The sequence below is a fragment of the Aquarana catesbeiana genome, linkage group LG05 (genome assembly GCF_042186555.1).
Source record: "Aquarana catesbeiana isolate 2022-GZ linkage group LG05, ASM4218655v1, whole genome shotgun sequence".
NCBI lineage: Eukaryota > Metazoa > Chordata > Amphibia > Anura > Ranidae > Aquarana > Aquarana catesbeiana.
Genome location: NC_133328.1, coordinates 55,253,995 through 55,279,885, shown reverse-complemented (window position 1 = coordinate 55,279,885; position 25,891 = coordinate 55,253,995). Strand labels below are relative to the sequence as shown.

At 44.6% G+C, this 25,891-nt stretch overlaps 1 protein-coding gene across 1 annotated transcript in view; it reads left to right on the top strand.

Moving 5' to 3' along the window:
* Window positions 1-985: 985 nt before the first annotated feature.
* The window catches only part of DNAJC1 (DnaJ heat shock protein family (Hsp40) member C1), a 230,608-nt gene continuing 205,702 nt past the window's right edge, over window positions 986-25,891 (top strand). Inside the window, exon 1 of the mRNA XM_073629761.1 lies at window positions 986-1,346. Coding sequence (XP_073485862.1) covers window positions 1,197-1,346 — 150 coding nt within the window. The 5' untranslated portion in view covers window positions 986-1,196. The remainder of the gene's footprint in view (window positions 1,347-25,891) is intronic.

The window sequence follows — 25,891 nt, the reverse complement described above, 5'->3', positions numbered from 1 at the left end:
ATTCTCCATTAGGAACGCTAGTTTACAAGACCGACCGCTTCTGGCTCATCCTTGCTTCCGAGCATGCGTGTTTGTACTTTGGACTTTTGTCTGATGGACTTGTGTCAGAAAATCCGACAACAGACATTTGTCCATGGAAACTCTGATGACAATTGTCTGATGGACCATACACACGGTCAGACTTACCGCCAACAACCTCACATCCAACATTTTTTCCGTTGGAAAGTCCGATTGTGTGTACGGGGCTTAAGGGGCCAATCCCAACCCCACACCATAATCCCCCCTCCACCAAATGATATAGACCAGTGCTCAGAGCAAGGTCCATAAAGACATGGATGAACGAGTTTGGGGTGGAGGTGCTTGACTGGCCTGCACAGAGTCCTGACCTCAACCTGATAGAACACCCTTTGGGATGACTTAGAGTGGAGACTGTGAACCAGGCCTTCTCATCCAACATCAGTGCCTGACCTCACAAATGCCCTTCTGGAAGAATGATCAAATATTCCCATAGACACACTACTAAACCTTGTGGACAGCCTTCCCAGAAGAGGTGAAGCTGTTATAGGTGTAAAGGTTGGGCCAACTCAATATTGAACCCTACAAACTAAGACTGGGATGCCATTAAAGTTCATGTGTGTGTAAAGACAGGTGTCCCAATACTTCTGGTAATATAGTGTAATGTGGACTGATCAGATGAGAGGTTTCTGGGGGATCAGGTGGGTTTGGACTGAGATCATCTCTTCTCCTCTCCACTCATCACCTCCATATGTCATCCTCTCCACTCATCACCTCCATATGTCATCCTCTGCACTCATCACCGCTCCCTATGGTGATCCCTATCTGCTGGAATCAGTTAGCCCCGCCCCCCGTGTAGCTCTCCTCCCACGTCATGTCTCCGGTCACCCCGCCCCCTCCTCCTCCTCCCGGTACCGATCTCCTGGTGTCCAGATCATCCTCTGTGGTGACGTCACATCCCTTCTCCAAACTCTCCCCCTCCCCCTCCTGTCACAGCTCGGCTCCCCATGACTCGGGCCGAGCAGATGTGACGTTGTGCTCCTCCCCCTCCCCCCTCCATGCTCGTCTCCTGTACAGCACAGGCAGAGAGCGGGGCTGGGAAGGCCGGGAGGCCACGTCTGCTATAGGAGGAGGAGGAGGAGGAGGCGGGGGCACAGCGTGCGGCTCCGGGGGAAGCGACGATGGTCGGGCCCGGGGCTCTCCTCCTATCCTGGCTGATGATGATCGGCTCCTCTCCGCTCTGTCTGGCCTGGGAGAACGGAGATCTGGAGCTCTTCGATCTGGTGGAGGAAATCCAACAAAACTTCTACCAGTTCATGGGGGTGGAGCAGGTAAGTGGCCACAGGAGAGGAGAGGAGGACACACAGCTCTTCTCCCATCTTCTCCTCACTTCTCATTGGACGAGGAGGAGGAGAGGTGAGGAGGAGGAGGAGGAGGAGAGGTGGTGAGGAGGAGGAGGAGGAGAGGTGGTGAGGAGGAGGAGGAGGAGGAGGAGAGGTGATGAGGAGGAGGAGGAGGAGGTGAGGAGGAGGAGAGGGGATGAGGAGATGAGGATGGGTCAAAGTTTACAGCATGACAACTCTACATTTCTACTTTACATTGTGTCCATTCATTCATTCACTTCTCAATTCATCCCTCTATTCATTCCTCTATCCATCTATTCATTTCTCCATTCATTCATTTTTCCATTCCTCCCTCTATCCATTCATTCTTTCAGCTATCCATTCATTCCTCTATCCATCCCTCTATTCATTCATTCCTCCATTTCTCCATCCATTCATTTTTCCATTCATCACTCTATCCATCCATTCATTCCTCCATTTATTCCTCCATTCCTTCATTCATTCCTCTACCCATTCATTCGTCCATCTATCCATTAATTCCTCCATTCATCCATCCATTCATTCCTCCATCTATCCATCCATTTATTCCTCCATCCATCCATTCATTCATTTCTCTATTCATTTCTCTGTCAATTCATCACTCTATCCATCCATTAATTCATCCAATCATTCATTCCTACATTTACTCATCCATCCATCCCTCTATCCCTTTATTCACTCATTCATCCATTGCTCTATCCATCCATTCATCCATTCCTTCCTTCCATTAATTTATTCATTCACCCATCCAATCATTCATTCATCATCCATTCATTCTTCACACCTCACATTTTCTAAATGCACAATTTTGCTCTCCCGCTTTCACACGACACACATCAGACGTTCCATTCATTTCAATGGACTCCCCCACAGGTGTCAAAGTATCCTGTGTAGTATATTGTGTAGTATCCTGTGTAGTGTTGTGTAGTATATTGTGTAGTATCCTGTGTAGTATTGTGTAGTGTTGTGTTGTGTAGTATATTTGTAGTATCCTGTGTAGTATATTTGTAGTATCCTGTGTAGTGTAGTATTGTGTAGTGTTGTGTAGTATATTTGTAGTATCCTGTGTAGTGTTGTGTTGTGTAGTGTTGTGTAGTATATTTGTAGTATCCTGTGTAGTATTGTGTAGTGTTGTGTAGTATATTTGTAGTATCCTGTGTAGTGTTGTGTAGTATATTTGTAGTATCCTGTGTAGTGTTGTGTAGTATATTTGTAGTATCCTGTGTAGTGTTGTGTAGTGTTGTGTTGTGTAGTATATTTGTAGTATCCTGTGTAGTATTGTGTAGTGTTGTGTAGTATATTTGTAGTATCCTGTGTAGTGTTGTATAGTGTTGTGTAGCTGTTTTGCTGCGTTTGTTGTGTGTTTTTTCCACATGGTGTGTTTGGGGCGTCATTAACAATCGTTCACATTGAATGCGGCTTTGAAATTGTGTGTCTTCATCTGAAATCACCCGATTTCAAAGCCACACGTCGGTGCGACTTCAGCTGTGACTTTGAAGACATCTGTGTGGCTTCATCCAAGTCGCACCCGAAATCATCAAAAGTAGCAAGAATGACTTTTTCAGATTGATATGGCACCGCAAAGTCAGCGTCACACCAATGTGAAGAGTGCCATCGCCGACAGTAGGGTGCGACTTGTCAGGTCCTAGGTCATATGGTGTTGTTGCACCGTGCGGCTTCACTCGGGCAAAAATGCACACAGGTGCTGATGTATGGGGGGGGGGTGCCATTAAACCCAACAGTTTCAAAAAACAGTTACATTCCTGGTATGCCGGGAATGTAACTGTCACATTGGTTGTGCTCTCAGCCAGTCATTGCTGATCACATGGGCGGCACCACAGCAGATCAAACAGAGGCCAAGATGGCAGCTTCCTTGTCTGAAAAGGATCGGAGGGTTTAGTTCCACTTTGAGAATTAATGGCGCCCCCACCTGTCTGCTAAAGAGCAGCACAATTTCTGTGCAGGTCGGGAATGCGCGCCATTACGCCCACATCCCCCGACCCGCATGTGTGTGAACGTAGGCTAAGGCCCCATACACACTATTACATTTTCTGCAGATTTTTGTCTTCAGATTTACCAAAACCATATAATATGAGGTCAAACCTTAATGTTCGATGGGAGCTTGTTGTGTGAAATTCCGACCATGTGTAGGCTCCATCGGACATTTTCCATCGGAATTTCCGTCACACAAAATTTGAGATCTGGATCTCAAATTTTCCGACAACAAAATCCGTTCTCGTAAATTCCGTTCGTGTGTACACAATTCCGACGCACAAAGTTCCACGCATGCTCAGAATCAAGCAGAAGAGCCGCACTGGCTTTTGAACTTCATTTTTCTCGGCTCATCGTACGTGTTGTACGTCACCGCGTTCTTGGCGTTCGGAATTTCCGACAAGATTTGTGTGACCGTGTGTATGCAAGACAAGTTTGAGCCAACATCCGTCGGAAATAAATCCATGGTTTTTGTTGTCGGAATGTGCGATCGTGTGTATGGGGCATAAGCGTTTCAATTTTGTATGCAATCAGGCAGGCCCTTGCACTTCATGATTTTGGTAAATCTGAAGACAAAAATCTGCAGAAAATCTAATAGTGTGTATGGGGTATTGAGGTCTTTTCACTTATGTGAACTACAACATTTTAGTTGCATTTTACATGCTTTTTAGGTGTATTGTGATTGAACACTATGTGACACATTTTCATGAAAGATGCAGTAAGCTGGACTTTTCAAATTCACCGCACATAAAACACACAGGTGTGATCGGGCCATAGGAGGCTATTGATGATCCAGTCAACCTGACCACCAAGCATTCACCGGCATTGAATTGATCACTGTCATTTAACTAAGGACTTGACAAATTTGCTTTGAATCTTGCCGCGCCTGCCAGGAGCTCCGGGATCGCGGGTCCCACTGATTTGATGTCCGCGGACATACCTGCGATCGTCTCACTGTGAGGGAGAACGGGGAAATGCTAATGTAAACAAGCATCTCCCCGTTCTGCCTAATGACACTGATCAGCGCTCCCTGTAATCAGTGTCGTGTCACACGCAGCCAATCCCCCCCACAGTTAGAATCACTCCCTAGGACACACTTAACCCCTACAGCGCCACCTAGTGGCTAACCCCTACACTGCCAGTGACATTTTTACAGTAATCAAGGCAATTTTATAGCTGTATAAATGCCAATGGTCCCAAAAATGTGTCAAAATTGTCCGATGTGTCCGCCATAATGTCGCAGTCACGATAAAAATCGCAGATCGCCGCCATTACTAGTATAAGTAATGAGTAAAAAATTATCAATAAAAATGCCATAAAACTATCCCTTATTTTGTAGACGCTATAACTTTTGCGCAAACCAATCAATAAACGCTTATTGCGATTTTTTTTTTTTTTTTTTTACCAAAAATATGTAGAAGAATACGTATCAGCCTAAACTGAGGGAAAAAAAAGTTTTTTTTTATATATTTTTGGGGGATATTTATTATAGCAAAAAGTAAAAAATAATGCGTTTTTTTTTACTTTTTTTTGTTTAAAGCGCAAAAAATAAAAATCGCAGAGGTGATCAAATACCAAAAAAAGAAAGCTCTATTTCTGGGAAAAAAAGGACATCAATTTTGTTTGGGAGCCACGTCACAGGACCGCGCAATTGTCAGTTAAAGTGACGCAGTGCCCAATCGCAAAAAGTGCTGTGGTCAGAAAGGGGGTAAATTCTTCTGGGACTGAAGTGGCTAGGAGCCAACTAAAAAAAGTTAGGAGCCATTTTTTTTCTTTGTGGTATGACTCTGTGATGAACCCGCTCGGGGGGGACGGTCAGATTCAAAGACTGCGGTCATATATTGTCCTTGCGGAGAATGCTGCACATAGGGGGGAGCAGCGACAATGGGCGGGTGGTGGCACATTTCGGGGGGGGGGGGGACGCCTTCTTTCTCAAGCCTGCCCAGAATCAGTATTGGACAATTTATGTACAGGGCTGTGCGCCACGCTGTCATACATGGGCTAACATTGTGGTAAAAGAGAGGAAAACCTGCGCTACTGGACTTTACTGGATATCAACAACCCCATGAATAAATACAAAAATTCAAATATTAAAAAAAGGATAAGGGAACAGCTGCTATGCTGTTTTTGATAACATTAAAAATTCTTATGAAAAAAAGGAGAGAAGCGCTAATCCCATCTTTTATTATCACCTAACTTCTTCCCGCCCGCGTCATTGTAAAATTAGGGCTGAACGGGAACCCTATTGTTCTGGGAGGACGTCCATATTACATCCTCCCGAGAACACTCCTTGCACGGCCGCTCCGGGCCACGATCTGTCACTGACACAGCGGATGACTGATCTGTGTACCCACCCCCCCGGTACCATGTGTTTGTTGTGACCAATCACAGCAGACCACATGACAGTTGTAAACAATGAATGGCTTTCTTTCATGCCATTTATTGTATACAATTGTGTTGCTAGCTGTGATTGCGCACAGTGATCACATGGTACTGACAGGGCCAATCACAGCCTATTTCTATCACGTGATTAGTTGGGGGGCCAATCACAGCTAATCACAACAATAGACAGTGTCATTTAGTAAAAATATTTGCTTATAGCAGTGAAATTCACTGCTGTAAGCAAGCATAGTATGTATGTATTATAACCCCTTCCCGCCGAGCGTACACAGTTTTCAGGGGTTATACGAGGATGATGCCCACAACTGCTGGCATCATCCCGGTACTTTTTTTTTTAGAGCCGGCGATCGGCTTTCCTGGTATAACAACCGATGCGGCTAAAAGCCGCTCGGCTGTTATACCTGAGGAGCAGGAGGGGACGTTCCCCCCCCCCCCCCGCCGCTCTTACGGGCCTCCCGTTCCATCGGGAGGCCCGATGACCAATCCGCCGCCTCCGGCGGCTAGTGACAGTCTGGAACGAGCCCTGAGCGGCTTCGTTCTAGCCTCCTAATAGTAAACACGGAAGCGACGTCATGACAACACTTCCTGTTTACTTGGCTGCCAATGGCGCCAGTTTTAAAAAAAAAAACAACACAGTATTCAGAATCGCCGTAAATGGCGATCTGAATACTTTGAAGTGCAAAGGAGGGATCGGGGGTCTAAAAGATCCCTCCATAAAGAGTACCTGTCACCACCTATTATGCCGCGTACACACAGTCGGACTTTTCGGCTACAAAAGTCCGATGGACGCCGCCGGACCAAATCCGGCGGACAATCCGACCGTGTGTGGTCTGCATCGGACTTCCGACAGACCGTTTCGGTCGGAAATCCGACGTACTTTAGATTTGAAACCTGCTTCAAATCTTTACGTCGTAACTCCGCCGGACTCAGTTCCTGACGGAAAGCGCGTTCGTCTGTATGCTGGTCCGACGGACCAGATACGACGGAAGGGCAGGGTACTGCATCTCGCGCTCACTGCAGTAGGAAAAACAACATTTCCTGTTGCGGCGAGCGCGGGGCATCCCAGGCCCTTAGGTCTGGTATGGATTTTAAGGGGAACACACTACGCCGAAAAAACGGCGTGGGGTCCCCCCCAAAATCCATACCAGACCCCGATCCGAGCACGCAGCCCGGCAGGTCAGGAAAGGGGGTGGGAACGAGCGAGTGCCCCCCTCCTGAACCGTACCAGGCTGCATGCCCTCAACATGGGGGGTGGGTGCTTTGGGGGAGGGGGGGCGCTCTGCGGGGCCCCACCACCACAAGGCACCTTGTCCCCATGTTGATGAGGACAAGGGCCTCTTCCCGACAACCCTGGCCGTTGGTTGTCGGGGTCTGCGGGCGGGGGGCTTATCGGAATCCGGGAGCCCCAGGTCCCGGCCCCACACCCTATGTGAATGAGTATGGGGTACATGGTACCCCTACCCATTTACCTAGGGAAAAAGTGTCAATAATAAAACAAACTACACATGTTTTTAAAGTAATTTATTAGACAGCTTCGGGGGTCTTCTTCTGACTTCGGGGGTCCCTCCAATTCCTCTTGTCTCGGCGTCTGGTTGGTTCTTCTCCGCTCTCTCTGGCCTCTTCTCCCGGAGTCCCAGTTCTTCTGCCGGCTCCTCCGCAATCTTCATGCCGCTCTTTTGCCAGTGGAGGCCCGGACTTCTGGGCTTCTTCTCTTCTTCCGATGTTGACACGACGGTCTCTCCGGCTGGAATGCTCTCTGAGCGCTCCGATGTGACTTATATAGGCAGAGACCCCGCCCCCTTATGCCATCACAGTCCCTGGGCATGCTGGGACTGTGACGTTTTAGGGGGCGTGGTCACTGGGTGATGTTGACCACGCCCCCTAAAACGTCACAGTCCCAGCATGCCCAGGGACTGTGACGGCATAAGGGGACGGGGTCTCCGCCTATATAAGTCACATCGGAGCGCTCAGAGAGCATTCCAGCTGGAGAGACCGTCGTGTCAACATCGGAAGAAGAGAAGAAGCCCAGAAGTCCGGGCCTCCACTGGCAAAAGAGCGGCATGAAGATTGCGGAGGAGCCGGCAGAAGAACTGGGACTCCGGGAGAAGAGGCCAGAGAGAGCGGAGAAGAACCAACCAGACGCCGAGACAAGAGGAATCGGAGGGACCCCCGAAGTCAGAAGAAGACCCCCGAAGCTTTAAAAACTTGTGTAGTGTGTTTTATTATTGACACTTTTTCCCTAGGTAAATGGGTAGGGGTACCATGTACCCCATACTCATTCACATAGGGTGGGGGGCCGGGACCTGGGGGCCCTCTTATTAAAGGGGGCTCCCGGATTCCGATAAGCCCCCCGCCCGCAGACCCCGACAACCAACGGCCAGGGTTGTTGGGAAGAGGCCCTTGTCCTCATCAACATGGGGGCAAGGTGCTTTGTGGTGGTGGGGCCCCGCAGGGCGCGCCCCCTCCCCAAAAGCACCCACCCCCCATGTTGAGGGCATGCGGCCTGGTACGGTTCAGGACCGGGGGGGGGGGGGGCGCTCGCTCATCCCCACCCCCTTTCCTGACCTGCCGGGCTGCGTGCTCGGATCGGGGTCTGGTATGGATTTTGGGGGGGACCCCACGCCGTTTTTTCGGCGTAGGGGGTTCCCCTTAAAATCTATACCAGACCTAAGGGCCTGGGATGCCCGCGACGGGGCTCGCAAGGTGTCAATCTCGCCGTTAAAAGCGGCGAGATTGACATCCTTTTCTAGTCCCGTCGTACCCGACTCACGTTCAAAATGAACGGACTTGTCCGTGTGTGGGAAAGTCCGTTCATTCGGAAAGTCCGGTCGTGTGTAGGCAAGTCCACCGGAAGTCTGGTGGCAAGTACGTCGGACCTAGCTTCCCAGAAAGTCCGACCGTGTGTACGTGGTACCCTTTTCGTTCCCATTATCACCAATGGTTTAATGTTGGACTTCCTTTAACCACTTAAAGACCAGTCCCGTTTTGAGATTTTGGTGTTTACATGTTTAAAACCGTTTTTTTTTGCTAGAAAATTACTTAGAACCCCCAAACATTATATATTGTTTTTTTTTTTTTTCTAACACCCTAGAGAATAAAATGGCGGTCATTGCAATACTTTTTTCACACCGTATTTGCGCAGCGGTCTTACAAGCGCACTTTTTTTTGGAAAAAAAATTTCACGTTTTTTGAATAAAAAAATGTGACAACAGTAAAGTTAGCCCAATTTTTTTTTTACATTGTGAAAGATAACGTTACGCCAAGTAAATTGATACCCAACATGTCACGTTTCAAAATTGCACCCACTCGTGGAATGGCGTCCAACTTTTACCGTCAAAAATCTCCATAGGCGACGTTAAAAAATTCTACAGGTTGCAGGTTTTGAGTTAGAGGAGATCTAGGGCTAGAATTATTGCTCTCACTCTACCGATCGCGGCGATACCACACATTTGTGGTTCGACCACCATTTTCATATGCGTGCTCTTCTCGTCGGGGCGGGTGTTTTAACCACTTCAGCCCCGGAAGGATTTACCCCCTTCCTGACCAGAGCACTTTTTACAATTTGGCACTGCGTCGCTTTAACTGCTAATTGCGCGGTCATGCAATGCTGTAACCAAACGAAATTTGCGTCCTTTTCTTCCCACAAATAGAGCTTTCTTTTGATGGTATTTGATCACCTCTGCCGTTTTTATTTTTTGCGCTATACACGGAAAAAGACCGAAAATTTTGAAAAAAAATGATATTTTCTACTTTTTGTTCTAAAAAAAATCCAATAAACTCAATTTTAGTCATACATTTAGGCCAAAATGTATTTGGCCACATGTCTTTGGTAAAAAAAAATGTCAATAAGTGTATATTTATTGGTTTGCGCAAAAGTTATAGCGCCTACAATCTAGGGTACATTTTCTGGAATTTACACAGCCTTTAATTTATGACTGCCTATGTCGTTTCTTGAGGTGCTAAAATGGCAGGGCAGTACAAAACCCCCACAAATGACCCCATTTTGGAAAGTAGACACCCCAAGGAAATTGCTGAGAGGCATGTTGAGCCCATTGAATATTCATTTTTTTTGTCCCAAGTGATTGAATAATGACAAAAAAAAAAAAAAATTACAAAAAGTTGTCACTAAATGATATATTGCTCACACAGGCCATGGGCATATGTGGAATTGCACCCCAAAATACATTTAGCTGCTTCTCCTGAGTACAGGGATACCACATGTGTGGGACTTTTTGGGAGCCTAGCCGCATACGGGGCCCCGAAAACCAATCACTGCCTTCAGGATTTCTAAGGGCGTACATTTTTGATTTTACTCCTCACTACCTATCACAGTTTTGAAGGCCATAAAATGCCCAGATGGCACAAACCCCCCCCCCAAATGACCCCATTTTGGAAAGTAGACACCCCAAGCTATTTGCTGAGAGGCATGTTGAGTCCATGGAATATTTTATATTTTGACACAAGTTGCGGGAAAGTGACAATTTATTATTTTTTTTTTTTTTTTTTTTTTTGCACAAAGTTGTCACTAAATGATATATTGCTCACACAGGTCATGGGCATATGTGGAATTGCACCCCAAAATACATTCTGCTGCTTCTCCTGAGTACGAAGATACCACATGTGTGGGACTTTTTAGGAGCCTAGCCGCGTACGGGACCCCGAAAACCAATCACCGCCTTCAGGATTTCTAAGGGTGTACATTTTTGATTTCACTCTTCACTGCCTATCACAGTTTCGGAGGTCATGGAATGCCCAGGTGGCACAAACCCCCCCCAAATGACCCCATTTTGGAAAGTAGACACCCCAAGCTATTTGCTGAGAGGCATGGTGAGTATTTTGCAGCTCTCATTTGTTTTTGAAAATGAAGAAAGACAAAAAAAAAAATTTTTTTTTTTCTTTTTTTAATTTTCAAAACTTTGTGACAAAAAGTGAGGTCTGCAAAATACTCACTATACCGCTCAGCAAATAGCTTTGGGTGTCTACTTTCCAAAATGGGGTCATTTGGGGGGGGTTTGTGCCACCTGGGCATTCCATGGCCTCCGAGACTGTGATAGGCAGTGAAGAGTGAAATCAAAAATTTACGCCCTTAGAAAGCCTGAAGGCGGTGCTTGGTTTTCGGGGTCCCATACGCGGCTAGGCTCCCAAAAAGTCTCACACATGTGGTATCCCCGTACTCAGGAGAAGCAACAGAATGTATTTTGGGGTGTAATTTCACATATTCCCATGGCATGTTTGAGCAATATATAATTTAGTGACAACTTTGTGCAAAAAAAAAAAAAAAAAAAAATTTGTCTCTGTCTCTTTCCCGCAACTTGTGTCACAATATAAAATATTCCATGGACTCGACATGCCTCTCAGCAAATAGCTTGGGGTGTCTACTTTCAAAAATGGGGTCATTTGGGGGGGGTTTGAACTGTCCTGGCATTTTATGCACAACATTTAGCCCGGGTTCACACCTATGCGAATTAGATGCGGCTTACACCGCATCTAATTCGCAGGACATTTTAAAATACATTCATATGAATGTATCTGGTTCACATATGTGCGTTGCATTCGCACTGCGCATTGCACAAAAAACGTGTGCGTTTTTTGGGCATTGCGGTGCGAACTACAAGCCTATTATCTCCTATGGGAACGCATCTGATTCGCAGATGCATTGCGTTCTGAACAAGGATTTTCTCTTTCTCCTCACTACACCTCCCCCTCTCCCCCCCCCCCTCCCTCCCCCTCTCCCTGCTCTCTAATCCTGAGCAAAAACGCAATGAATCCGTTGAACAGGAGATTGTTATCTCCCCAGTGAAACCTGAGCTTCAATTCGCACCGCACATGTGTGAAACCAGGCTTAGAAGCTTATGTCACACATCACCCACTCTTCTAACCACTTGAAGACAAAGCCCTTTCTGACACTTTTTGATTACATGAAAAAATTATTTTTTTTTGCAAGAAAATTACTTTGAACCCCCACACATTATATATTTTTTTAAAGCAAATGCCCTACAGATTAAAATGGTGGGTGTTTAATTTTTTTTTTTCACACAGTATTTGCGCAGCGATTTTTCAAACGCATTTTTTGGGGAAAAAACACACTTTTTTACATTTTAATGCACTAAAACACACTATATTGCCCAAATGTTTGATGAAATAAAAAAGATGATCTTAGGCCGAGTACATGGATACCAAACATGACATGCTTTACAATTGCGCACAAACGTGCAGTGGCAACAAAATAAATACATTTTTAAAAGCCTTTAAAAGCCTTTACAGGTTACCACTTTAGATTTACAGAGGAGGTCTACTGCTAAAATTACTGCCCTCGATCTGACCGTCGCGGTGATACCTCACATGCATGGTGCAATTGCTGTTTACATTTGACGCCAGACCGACGCTTGTGTTCGCCTTAGCGCGAGAGCAGGGGGGACAGGGGTGCTTTTTTTTTTTTTCTTTATTATTTTTTTGCTTTTTTATCTTATTTTAAAACTGTTCCTTTCATTTTTTTTTTTTTTTTAATCATTTTTACTGTTATCTCAGGGAATGTAAATATCCCCTATGATAGCAATAGGTAGTGACAGGTACTCTTTTTTGAAAAAATTGGGGTCTATTAGACCCTAGATTTCTCCTCTGCCCTCAAAGCATCTGACCACACCAAGATCGGTGTGATAAAATGCTTCCCCAATTTCCCAATGGCGCTATTTACATCCGGCGAAATCTAAGTCATAAAATGCTCTTAGCTTCCGGTTTCTTAGGCCATAGAGATGTTTGGAGCCACTCTGGTCTCTGATCAGCTCTATGGTCAGCTGGCTGAATCACCGGCTGCATTCTCAGGTTCCCTGTTGAGACAGGAGAGCCAGAGAAAAACACGGAAGACGATGGGGGGGGGGGGGGGGCATTCTCTCCCACTGCTTGTAAAAGCAGTCTAGAGGCTAATTAGCCGCTAGGATTGCTTTTACATGAAAGCCGACCGCTGGCTGAAAAGAATGATACCAAGATGATACCTAAACCTGCAAGCATCATTCTGGTATAACCACTCAAAGTCGTGAATGCTGTACCTGAAGACAAAAAAATGGTTAACAATAAAGCACAGTAAACGGTAAAGTATAAAAAATTGCATACCTGAAAAGCAAACATGATAAAACATAATAACAATAAAACATTGCAGAATAGAATACAGTAAAAAAGAGCAGAACAATAGAGAGAATAGAGAGAGAGAGAATAGAGAGAGAACAATAAAACGACAACTATTATTTTTTATTTTATATTTTTGTTTGTGTTTTTTTTTTTTTTTTTACACTTTTTTTGTAACTGTAACTTTTATAACTGTAACCGGTTCCAGGTTCGGGTCTCTCAAAATGCGATGGCATCTTGGGAGACCCTGTGAAAGTGTGTCCTAGTCTGTGCAATGCTGTACCCTACGCTAATACTCAGCTAGTGAATGGTAGCGTTCAAAACATTCACCAATGCAAAGACCAGGATTGTCAGGACAGGAGGGACAATAATAGCGGGTGTCATGCCTATATCCGCGCTTGCTGCAGACACAACATCTTTTTTGGGGGGGTTCGTTGGGTAGGGGTACTCGGGAGGACATAAAAATGCCTCTCATGCAGCCGACTGCATTTGGTTCGGGATGTGAATGGGGGAAGTACGGGCGCTGCAGAAGCGGTGGGTTCCCAATTAGGATTGGCGAATGCAGCAGGAAGGGCATTATGGGCACGACGGGCCTGTGTTTGTCTTCTTGGTGGCAGCGGGACACTATTTGTGCTTGCCACCTCACCAGCTTGAACTGCACTTATGGGACTCGCCACGTCACCAAGTGTTACTGCAGTGCTGGTTTGACTACGACCGGGGTGTACTAGGCCGCTGGCGCTTGCCAGTTCACCAAAACGCTACCAAAAAAACTGTTAACGATCGCAGGGATCAGGCCTGACTCTGCGAACGCTGCAGTTATGCGTTTAGTGTTTTGTAAGTGACAGTGATCGATCGATACTGCACTTGGGTGGGCTGGGCTGGGCCGGGCGGAGGGGCAAAACGCAGGTGCTAGCAGGTATCTGGGCTGATCCCACTAACACTGCGTTTTTGGGAACCCTAAACTGCTGGGGATGCCAGTAAAGATCTGATCGGATCAGATCAGATATTGATCAGTTCAGATACTATACCACTAAGGGAGGTGTATGGTGCGTGCGTGGGTGTTAGCGCTACTGGCACTAACCTGACGCTGCCTGGGGCTGGTGCTTGCCAGTTCACCAAAATGCTACCAAAAAAACTGTTAGCGATCGCAGGGATCAGGCCTGACTCTGCGAACGCTGCAGTTATGCGTTTAGTGTTTTGTAAGTGACAGTGATCGATCGATACTGCACTTGGGTGGGCTGGGCTGGGCCGGGCGGAGGGGCAAAACGCAGGTGCTAGCAGGTATCTGGGCTGATCCCGCTAACACTGTGTTTTTGGGAACCCTAAACTGCTGGGGACGCTAGTATAGATCTGATCGGATCAGATATTGATCCGTACAGATACTATACCACTAAGGGAGGCGTATGCTGCGTGCGTGGGTGTTAGCAGTACTGGCGTTAATCTGACGCTGCCTGGGGCGACGCATATCACCGCCGGGCGATCAGGGGGCTAAATCTTTATTCGGTAATAAACGACGGGTGCCCTGACACTATAAAAAATAAACAAACTAACCAGCGTCACCCATAACGGTTATACAGTGATCAGTGGTGAAAGGGTTAACTAGGGGGCAATCAAGGGGTTAAAACATTTATTAGATAGTATATGGGGGTCCCTGTCGCTATAAAACGCTGACGGCGAACCTAAATATTTACCTCACTAACTAGCGTCACCAGCGACACTAATACAGCGATCAGAAAAATGATCGCTTAGCGACACTGGTGACGGGGGGTGATCAAGGGGTTAAAACTTTATTAGGGGGGGTTAGGGGGGTATCCTAGACCTACAGGGGGCCTAACACTCACTGACCTAACACTGTAACTGTCACAAACTGACACCAATACAGTAATCAGAAAAAAAAAACCTGCTTGGTGTCAGTTTGTGACAGGGGGGGGGGTGATTGGGGGGGGATCGGGGGGCGATCGGGGGGGGGATCGGGGTGTTTTGTGTGCCTGGCATGTTCTACTGTGTGTGTGTGTGTTGTGCACTCACATTGCAGTCTTCTCTCCTCGGCCCGGAACGGAAAATACCGAGCCGAGGAGAGATGACATCATTTCCTCTGCCTCTGTGTACAATACAGAGGCAGGGAAATGATCCCATTGGCTGGGAGCGATCGCGAGGGGGGGGCCACGAATGGATGGCCTCCCCCTCACCACCGATCGCCGGGGGAGATTTGCCGACCGCCGCAGGCACCGGGGGGGGGGGGGGTCCGATCGGACCCCCCACCCGCGGGCAGGCAAGGACGTACCTGTAAGTCCTTTTGCCTGCCCGTGCCGCTCTGTCGACGTATATAGTCGTGCGGCGGTCGGCAAGTGGTTAAAAAAAAAAAAAATGACTCTTATTAAAGACCTCAGACTGTCTACTTTCCAAAAAAGATTATTTGGGGGTTATTTGTACTGTCCTGACATTTTCGGGTCTCGAGAAATGAGATCAGCTGTCAGTACATCAGGACTGATCAATTTTCAGATATATATACATACACACACAGTACATAGTTTGTGGACTGTATAACTTTCCTATAGACTAAGGCCTCTTTCACACGAGGGATCCGTATGTCCGTTTTTCATCCTTCCGTTTTCGGATGAAAAACGGACATACATGTATCCCTATGGAGCGTCGGATGTCAGCGGTGATCCGCTCCGATCCGAAAAGTGTAACGGAGGAAAACCCTACTTTTCCATCCGTTATCGGATCGGGTGACGACGGACACTACGGTCCGTCATCACCCGATCACCCATAGGGGAGAGTGGCGCTCTGACAGGTCCATCGCTGCACAGTGTGCAGCGATGGACCTGTCATCTTCCGGAGCGATCCCCGCTGAGCAAGCGGGTATTCACGGGGCGGATCATCACTGATCCGCCCCGTGTGAAAGAGGCATAAATAATATACACTGATTTGGGTTATTTTTACCAAAGAAATGTAGCAGAATACATTGTGGCTCTTATTTATGAGGAAAGATAATTTATTTGTAACATTTTATAATGGAAACAAAGAATAACGTGTATTTTTTTTTCTCAAAATATTAACTTTTAAATTTATTTATCAAAAAATAAAAATCCCGTGGTGATTAAATACCACCAACAGAAATCTCTATTTGTGTGCAAAAAATTGATAAAAAATTGTGTTGCACGATTGCGCAATTGTCATTCAAAGTGCGACAGCGCTGAAAGTTGAAAATTGGCCTGGGCAGGAAGGAGGGGGTAAAAGTGACCGGTATTAAATAGTTAATGTTGGTGGTCATTGGGAAGAATGTCTCTTACGTTGGTGGTCATTGGGAAGAAGTTCTCTTACGTTGGTGGCAATTGTGAAGAAGGTTTGCTATGTTGGTTTTTATCCAGGGGAATGTCTTACATCGGTGGTTATGTGTCCTTCACATTGGTGGTCGATGGGAAGGCCCACCTTACAGATGGCTAAAAAAAAATCATTGGTCTCAGTGGTTACATATCTGAAAGGCAAATATTGATCATTGCTTAAGGAACCCCCCGAAAACCTCTAAAGGGAAACCTAGGATTCCACTACACTGGTGGAGGAATGCTGGTTAGATATTGGTACTTACTGTGCACCTGTGTTTGGTTTGTTTCGACTGAATTGACTTTTGTAGATGTTGCATAGTATGTTCCTTGAACTCTTTAGGGCATATTCCAAGCAGTCTACATGGGCTTTCTCCAAGTTGGACAAAAGTAGCCAGGTAGCCAATTCTGGTGCCTAACTTTTGAGTTTTTCTGCCTCTTGGATTGGACAGATTGGCTTGTGAATTCCACTTTAATTTTGTCCACCCCAACCAATGCTTTTTGAGCCAGCACTGGGCAGTGCCTTCAGGTACCAGTAATAAATTTCTTTGTAGAGTAATGAAAATATCTCAAGATGAGTCCCAAAAACCTAAAGTATATATTGATCGTGTACTTATTACCTGATCCTATACAATTGCTTGAACTTTATTCAGCACAGACAGCTCACTCTGGTCATCAAACACCATTTGGAATGCCAGGTAGTATATGAGCATTTAGAGTTATCAGTTAATAGAAAACTTTTGGTCATTGATTCAAAAGAGAAGAAAGTGCAAAAACGTGTCCTGTGGTGAGTGGACCCGTCAGTATAGTTTTCGGCTTAATGTACACGGGACATTTTTACAACCTCTCCAGATTGATTTAACTTGACAAATAATAACCCACGTTTAAAACTTCAGTTTAGCCGCGTTTGCGTTTAGAAGCGTTTTTTTTCAAAATAGCCAAAAATGAAAAACGCCTATAAACGAAATGCGGCTAAATGCCAGTTACTGCGTTTAGCCGCGTTTAGAAGCGTTTGGCGCTTGAAATGCCTCTAAACTCAGCGTCTGAACCCATTTTTTTGCTTTCCAAAAAGTCTCTAAACTCAACTGCCTGAAAACGACATTAAACAAACCTGTGTACATGTACACATAAGATAACATTGGATGAGTTCAGGAGCAGCTGAAAAAAGCATCCAACTGAACGTCCGTTTACCAGCAGCAGTGTACAGGAGGCCTTAGGGTAGAGATCTGCATGAGTCTATATTTGTAGGCCAGCATTGACTTGTATTGGCAGCAATAAGCTGTTAAGAATGCTTGCGAACTCCAGCCTTCTGATGTGAATGAGGCCATTCTGTGGGGACCGTGGTTAAGCTTGCGTTAGGGGACCAAGGTTAAGCGGAGTTACTCTTTAATATATGTTAACTGTTATTTGCGGATTGCAGATTTACACATGCAGATTTACAGCAAAGCTCCTCTTGAACTGCAATGGAGCAACACATACTACAAACTGGTGCAGAGCTTTGTTTATTCCGTTATAGGTCACCAGTCTTATGATATTACCTTGGATTACCCATACATACAGTAGTTAGATAATGGCATTGGCAGCAAGTAATTGGAGCATTGATTGCAACTGGGCATTTACTGGGTCATGATGTGTTTAGAAGAATGTGGTTATGAACTATTCCGGTGCTCATAAGTACTTTTTATTGGTAATTTTCCTGTGCTACCAATTTTCAATAATTGCATGTTCGATGTAGAACAGGAAAGGAGTCTTTCACAACATACACACCTCCTTCTGCTCATGCTGGAGAGAGAAGCTCGGAGCTCTTGGTGCTCCTTTGATGCAAGTGAGAACAGGGTGGTGGCTTCTGCTCATTGCTCGTTAGCTGGCCACACTTGCTATGAACTGTACAAAAATCGAAAAACCAATCTTCATTACCAGTTGGAATGACCAAGAGTCTCCAAACTTTCTAAGCAAAGGTCCAATGTATTCTCCTTCAGGCTTTAGTGGGGGCTGGACTGTGACCAGTGGGAGTAGAAAATGCCCCGACATCATATGCCCCATGATTGGATTCAGTGGGAGGAAGATTGCCCCATTGTTGGTATCAGTGAGAAGATTTGTGCCATCGATGGTGTCAGTGGGAGGAATGGTGTCCCATCATTGGTGTTATTTGATGGAATAGTGCCCCAAGGGCCAGATAAAGAAAAGCAAAAGGCCATATTTGACCCTTGGGCCGTAGTTTGGAAACCACTGATGTAGACCAAAGGCCTCTTTTAAAAAATATAATAATAGCTCTCCAGGCCTGCCTGCAAAATAGCTGTTGGTAATCCTAACAGAGGGTTGTACGATCAGAATGTAATGTACGTATGGCTGGGACCACAAAGGAGTCAATGGCCAGCTCATAAATGGCACAGCATTAATTGTGTAGAAAAATATTGAAGACAATCCCATCCCCAAGATTTTCTGTTGAGACAACCACTAATCTGAGGTCTGACCAAGACACGTTGGAAGAACTAATAAATTGCCTGTCTGAATGAGCCCTAAGAAACTATTTTTGCTGGAGAACAATTTATTTTAGAGTTGGTTTACAATCAGATTTTTTTTGAGCGATCTGTAGAATGTTTAGCTTGGGTCTGGGACACTAATGGGAGTACGCTTATTTATGTTTAGACATTAGGCGTGCTTTATAGAGAAGTATTTTTGTATTCATAACTTGGCAACCCATATAATATCTTAAATTGATTGTAAAACTTTCCATTTTAAAAAAATAACAAACGTGTTATACTTACCTGCTCTGTGCCAGAGCAGCCCCAATCCTGCTCTTCTTGTGTCCCCCGCCGGCACTCCTGGCTCCTCTTTTCTGCCTCTTGCCCACCATAGCAAGCTGCTTGCTATAGGGCACTTGTGCGGCTTTCTCCCAAGCAGGCTGTGTGTCCATAGACGCACACAGCGCAGCTGAGCCCTGCCCCCCACTCCTTCCCCCACTGGCTGTGATTGACAACAGTGGGAGCCAATGGCTGTCTCTGAGCCTATGAGGAAGAGAGCCGCTGCTCTTGTGCACATCCCTGGATCAAGATTTGGCTCAGGTTGGAATGGGGGGGATGCGGGGGGGAACTGCACTCAGAAGGTTTCTTTACCTTAATGCAGAGAATGCATTTATGTAAAAAAAACCTTCAGCCTTTGGAACCACTTTGATAATGATAAATAACATATTTATGACATGGTATTCACATTGTATAACGTGAGACCTTAATGAAAGATTTCTGAGACATTATGTAAAGTATTAAATGTTTGCAAGTTCTCTCAGTTGAAGACAAGCAAATCCTGAAATACAATTCAAGTAACACTGTACTTCTCAATGACGTTCTCAAACAAGAGAAATTTGCATTTCTGCCATTAGGGGGCACTGCAGGGGAAAAGCAACAGTTTAGCTTTCTTGTGGGCTCTATCTTGAACCTCCTACAGTTGAGTGATGGGATATAGTAGATCAGTGGTCTCCAAACTGCGGCCCTGTGCTTGCTTTTACCTGGCCCTTGAAGCACTATTTTATTTACTGACCTAAACGATGGGGCACAATTCACCCCAACAACTCTAAGAATGAGGCCCAATGATGCCAACAATGGGGCACAATTCCTCCCAATGACGCCAACAATGGGGCACAATTCCCCTTACCGACACCAATGATGGTGGATTGCTAACTTCCACTGATACTTAAGCCTCGTACACACAATCTGATTTTCCGACGGGAAATGTGTGATGACAGGCTGTTGGCGGAAAATCCGACCGTGTGTACGCTCCATCGGACGATTGTTGTCCGATTTTCCACGGACAAATGTTGACTAGCAGGTTTTGAACTTTTTCCATGGACAAATGTCTGTTGTTGGATTTTCCGAGCGTGTGTACAAAAGTCTGTCGGACAAAAGTCCAAAGTACAAACACGCATGCTCGGAAGCAAGGATGAGCCAAAAGTGGTAGGTCTTGTAAACTAGCGTTCGTAATAGAGAATTAACATTCGTGACGTGGCAAATTATGAAATCTCCAAATGCAGCGCACAATCCTCTTCTTCTTTAATGGGATAATAATGAAGCTGCTTTGCTGGTGATACTGATGAAGTCTTTGCAAATTAATTTTCAAAGCCTTTTTTTTCTAGTGATATCAAGAATAATATTATTATGCCTTTTTTTTTTTTTTGGGCAAGTTACCACAACACCATTATCACATAGTTTTCAAGATGAAAGATACAACTATGTTGGTGTCCCTTGTATTTTTTTAACTGTAACTGCCTACTCCCAAAATGTCATTTGAAGTAAAACACATGCTATCTGCCAATAGAACTTAACCAAAAAGTGCATTCGATGCATCCAAAAATATAGAAAATATACCAAATCAAATCATTATTATTCAACCAAAAAAATGTCAAAGCAATAACTCCAAGCCCAATAATAAATAACACGTTATCTCCTACGATTGTCTGGTCGACAAATGGCCCTTCAGAAACGAACTGAAAAGCGTGAAATAAAAAGCGCGAATCAACACTCACCAAACTTCTACTAACACGAAATTGGCAGAAGGAGCCCAAAGGGTGGCGCTAAAGAGCTGAAAAACCACGTAGTACGTCAGTACGTTCGTGTTTGTTGGCCAACAATTCCTTGTCGTTTGTATGCAAGACAAGTTTGGGCCAACGCCCTTCAGACAAAAGTCCACGGTTTTGTTGGCCAACAATCCGATCGTGTGTACGAGACTTTAGACACAGTCTGCCCCCTTAAATCTGAAGGACAGTAAACTGGCCGTTTGTTCAGAACGTTTGGAGACCTCTGCAGTAGATGATGGTTTCTGTCCTCTCAGGCCTTAATTGACAGGCAAGGGTGTGAATTTGTCTGACAAATTGGTTTATCTTTATAACCTTTTAAATGATTCATATTAGTGTTCTCCATCATCATAGCACAATGTTTACCTATAGCCTGCTCAGTAAATTGGTTTTTATTTTCCTCCTCTCAGTGAAATGATGAGACCAACATCTAGAGTTTGGAAACATTTCCACAGTGCAATCTCTGCTGAGAGCAAAGCTGCAATTTGCAAATATTGTGAGAAGAAATATTATTTTCCAAATGCTACGAGGATGACAAAACACATCCTGGCATGCCATAGGTGCCCTAAAGACCTAAAAAAATACTTTATAGAATGAAATGATGAGGACCATAATGAAAGGTCAAGTAACTTTTCCCTCCAGCGTTCTCATTCCAGAAACACTCGTTCTGCTGCTTCTGGGTCATCACAAAGTGTTTCTTCACCAGCAGCATCTTCAAGAAGGAAATGTTACAAACCACGGCCTCCCGAAAATATAACATCCCTTCATTTATAGATATAGATGAGACCTGAAAATCAGGAGAACATTCATCAAGCGCTTCATAGAGCAATATATGCTTCTGGATCAGAATTGTCCATAACTGAAAATGCATATTGACAGGAAGATTTTACTAGGAGGGGAAGTGGGGTGGTTACCTGTTCTCATGTATAGGTGAAATGTTCTTATTATATACAGTCCTTGTTATTCCATTTGTAATAAAAAATACAATTTTAAAAAGCAAGTTTAGTTTTTTTTACTGAAAAAGCTGGACTTTTATTTCAAGCATAAGGCCCCTTTCACACAGATGTTCTGATTGGGTCCGCCTGTCAGTTTTTCAGGCAGACCCGATCGCAACCTCTATTCTTCTCTATGGAGCAGAGGATGTCAGAAGATGCGTCCGCTGACACCCGCCGGCATGCAATGCTGTCCGCTAAAAACAGACGTATGAGGATCCGTTCCCTATCCGCCAGACGGAACATAGAGAACAGCGGGCTGTGTCCGCGGGACCTGTCATCCACCTGCTTAGCAGAGATCAGAGGAGAGATCCCCTGGTGAGCGGGCAGATCCACTGCCGGCGTCCGCCCCATGTTAAAGGGGCCTAATAATACTTTTCTATACACAGCAAAACAGGGAAAAACTTTTTTCCATGGCTTCTAAATTTCCAAAACGTTTACATCTCTAGGTGGGGGTAAGGTCACAGCACTGGCATTGTTCTGTGGGTATATTTACCCCCTTTTTTTTTTCTAGGACACTGCCCTGCCATGCCGGCACTAGGGGGTTGAGAGACTATCAGGATTCCAGGAGACTGTAGGGTGCTAATTAATGGAATCGGGTTGTTGATGATTTTCACAATTTTTATATTACATTTTTAATTAAGTTCTGCGCCATCCAAGGTGCTCTTCTGTGTTTTAGTTTTTCGCTGCGTACACACGAGCGGAATGTCCGACAGAAAAAGTCAGACGGAAGCTTTTCATCGTCTATTCCGATCGTGTGTAGGCCTCATCGGACTTTTTTTTTTAAATATTCTGACGGACTTAGAAATGGAACATGTTCTAAATATTTCCGACGGGAAAAGCGATCGTCTGTATGCTGTTCCGACGGACCAAAAATGACGCATGCTCTGAAGCAAGTACGAGACGGAAGCTATTGGCTACTGGCTATTGAACTTCCTTTTTCTATTCCCGTCATATGTGTTGTACTTCACTGCGTTCTGGACGGTCGGACTTTAGTGTGACCGTGTGTAGGCAAGACCGCTTGAGCGGAAATCCGTCGGAGAAACCTTCGGAGTTTATTCCGACGGCAAAACCGGTCGTGTGTACAGGACATGAAACAGTATTGCCTATGGATACTCAAGAAGCTTGCAGCGATTAGCAGTGCTGTCGATCAGTAAGCGCGTTCCACCTATGTTTCCCTACTAGAGACGGCAACTTTACATTTATCTTGGGCTGTGAGGAATCCGGGAATCATTTATTTGTATGCTTGCGGGTGAAAAGCTGTTTGCTTTGCTGGTCTGGTGATATATCTGATGACTGGAACCAACTTTCCGCACAGCTAGAAGGCATTAGCTTGGAGCAACTACTGAGTAGCAGTTAAATGAGGGTTATAGGAGGAACAAATGAAACAACCAGATAACGTAAAGCCTGCTGTGGCAGCACAGATAGAGCTCAGGTATTTCATCACAGCTGAGAAAGACCCAACCACAAAAGACTAGCTTTACAATTCATTTTCCTGTTTTATTTCTTCTTTTTTTTTTTTTTTTTTTATGGGTATAAAAGCCCAACTCTGTCGCTCGGGAGTGAGCATGCACGAGTGCCCCAAGAGCAAGCGGCTTGCTATGGGTGACACTTGGCAGGGGGGAGGAGCCAGGAGCGCCGATCGGGGACCTGAGAAGAAGAGGATCGGGGCTCTTCTGTGCAAAACCAGCAGGTAAGTGTTTGTTATTAAAAAAAAAAAAATATATATATATATATATATATATATATATATACTATATATATATATATATATATATATATATATATATATATATATATATATACTATATATATATATATATTATATATATGGGTTTACAGTTACTTTAAACAGTAACTCCACTTTTGGTGAGAAAAAAACATTCCCCTGGGTGATTTATATACATTGCAATGATTTTACCAAACTTAGTTGCAGATTCCTAGTACACAGTAATAAATATCTTGTATGTTTTCTGCCCCCTACAGGTGTCTGCGTGTCATACATCATCTGCTTTACATTCAGGATCCTTTTTTCCAAATACTGGCATTTTAAATCCCATTCCATATCTCTTCCTAATGACTGGATGAATTCTTCCTCTATAGTGTTTTCTCTTCTCTGTGATCTATCACTTTCTGATTTCCACATTCGCTCTTATCTAAAGCTTCTCAATCCTTTCAACTGTCCAGATTTCCTCTCCTTTCCATCCGATGTGACAGGGCACAGGGGGGTCAGACAGAAGCACATGTGTCTGCTGGCTGCTGCTTTCTATCACCTTGAAGTACGGCGTGTCAGGGAGCCGACTATAGAGGAGGTGTTTAAAGAATACCTTTCACTAAAGATTATTAAAAAAAAGTTCAAAATACAAAAAAAAAAAAAAAAAAAGCAGTAGCCAGTTTGAAGTTAACCATTTCACCTCCAGAAGATTTACCCCCCTTCATGACCAGGCCATTTTTTGTGATAAGGCACTGTGTTACTTTAACTGACAATTTGCGCGGTCGTGTGACGCTGTACCCAAATAAGATTGATGTCCTTTTTTTTCCCACAAATAGAGCTTTCTTTTGGTGGTATTTGATATTGGTGGTATTTTATTATTTACGCTATAAGCAAAAAAAAAAGACCGACAATTTTGAAAAAACAATATTTTTTACTTTCTGCTATAAAACGCATCCAGTAAAAATGTAATTTATTCATCAGTTTAGGTCAATATGTTTTCTGCTACATATTTTCGGTAAAACAAATCCTATTAAGCATATATTGATTGGTTTGTGCAAAAGTTATAGCGTCTACAAACTATGGGATTTATTTATGGAATTTTTCATTTATTTTTATTTTTTTACTAGTAATAGGGGCGATCAGCGACTTATAGTGGGACTGCGACATTGCGGCGGACAAATAACTGACACTTTTGACACTTTTTGGGGACCAGTGACACTAATACAGTGATCAGTGCTAATAAATATGAACTGTCACTGTACTAATGACACTGGCTGGGAAGGGGTTAACATCAGGGGCGATCAAAAGGATAACTGTGTGCCTAGCCAGTGTTTTTGTGTACAGTGTGGAAGGTGCTTTTACTAAGGGAAGACATGGATCCTTGTCCCTACTTTGCAGGAACACAGGATCCATGCCTTCTGTACTGACAGAACGGCAATCTGCCTTGTTTACATAGGCAGACTGCTGTTCTGCCTGTGTAACAAATGATCAGCGGGTGCCGGGGACATCGAGTCCGCGGTACCCACTGATCGGCTCCCGCTGTGCATGATCACAGCAGGAGCGGGAGCGAGCCGGCAGTAGCGCGCATTGGCGCCCGCTACCCGGAAGTGCAAGATCACGTGTACATGATCCTGCACACAGCGGCTGCCTTGTAGCAGTAAAGCTAAAAATGCTCCACTTTTGTGAGAAAAAAATGGCAAATAAAAAAAGAAAAACAACACTATATAGCAAATACAATTGCGACACAAGTTACATTGTAATTAAATGTTTTAAAAAATGACCTTTCCTTTCGATCTGCAGCCGCTGCAATTTTCTGTAAAATGCAATATGGCAACCTGGAGGCGTGTGCTGTACATAGGTGGTGTACGGAAACGCCCCCTGAAAATGTCATTTCCTGCTCGTGTGATTGGCTCGCTGATTTCCGTAGAGGTCTGCAGAAGTCAGATTTTTGGTATCCCCTGCAGCAACATTTTTTTTTGTGAGATACTCCCAAAGGGAAATCACGTCTAAAGGGATGCAGAGTGCAGCAGCTGATTGATAATTATAAAATTACTCCCATTCATATTCATTTGCACATGGACACAGACAAACAGCTATTTTCTTCAGAATAACAAAAGGTAGGAATCTGCAACATAGTTGTTAAAATCCCTGCAATGTACATAGATCAATCACAAAAGTGGAGTTACTTTTTAAAGTGGTTCTAAAGGCAACACTCTTTTTAACCGCTTCAGCCCCAGAAGATTTTACCCCCTTCCTCACCAGAGCACTTTTTACAATTTGGAACTGCGTCGCTTTAACTGACAATTGCACGGTCAAGCAATGCTGTACCCAAACTAAATTGGCGTAATTTTTTTTCCCAAAAAATATTTAAATATCCCCAA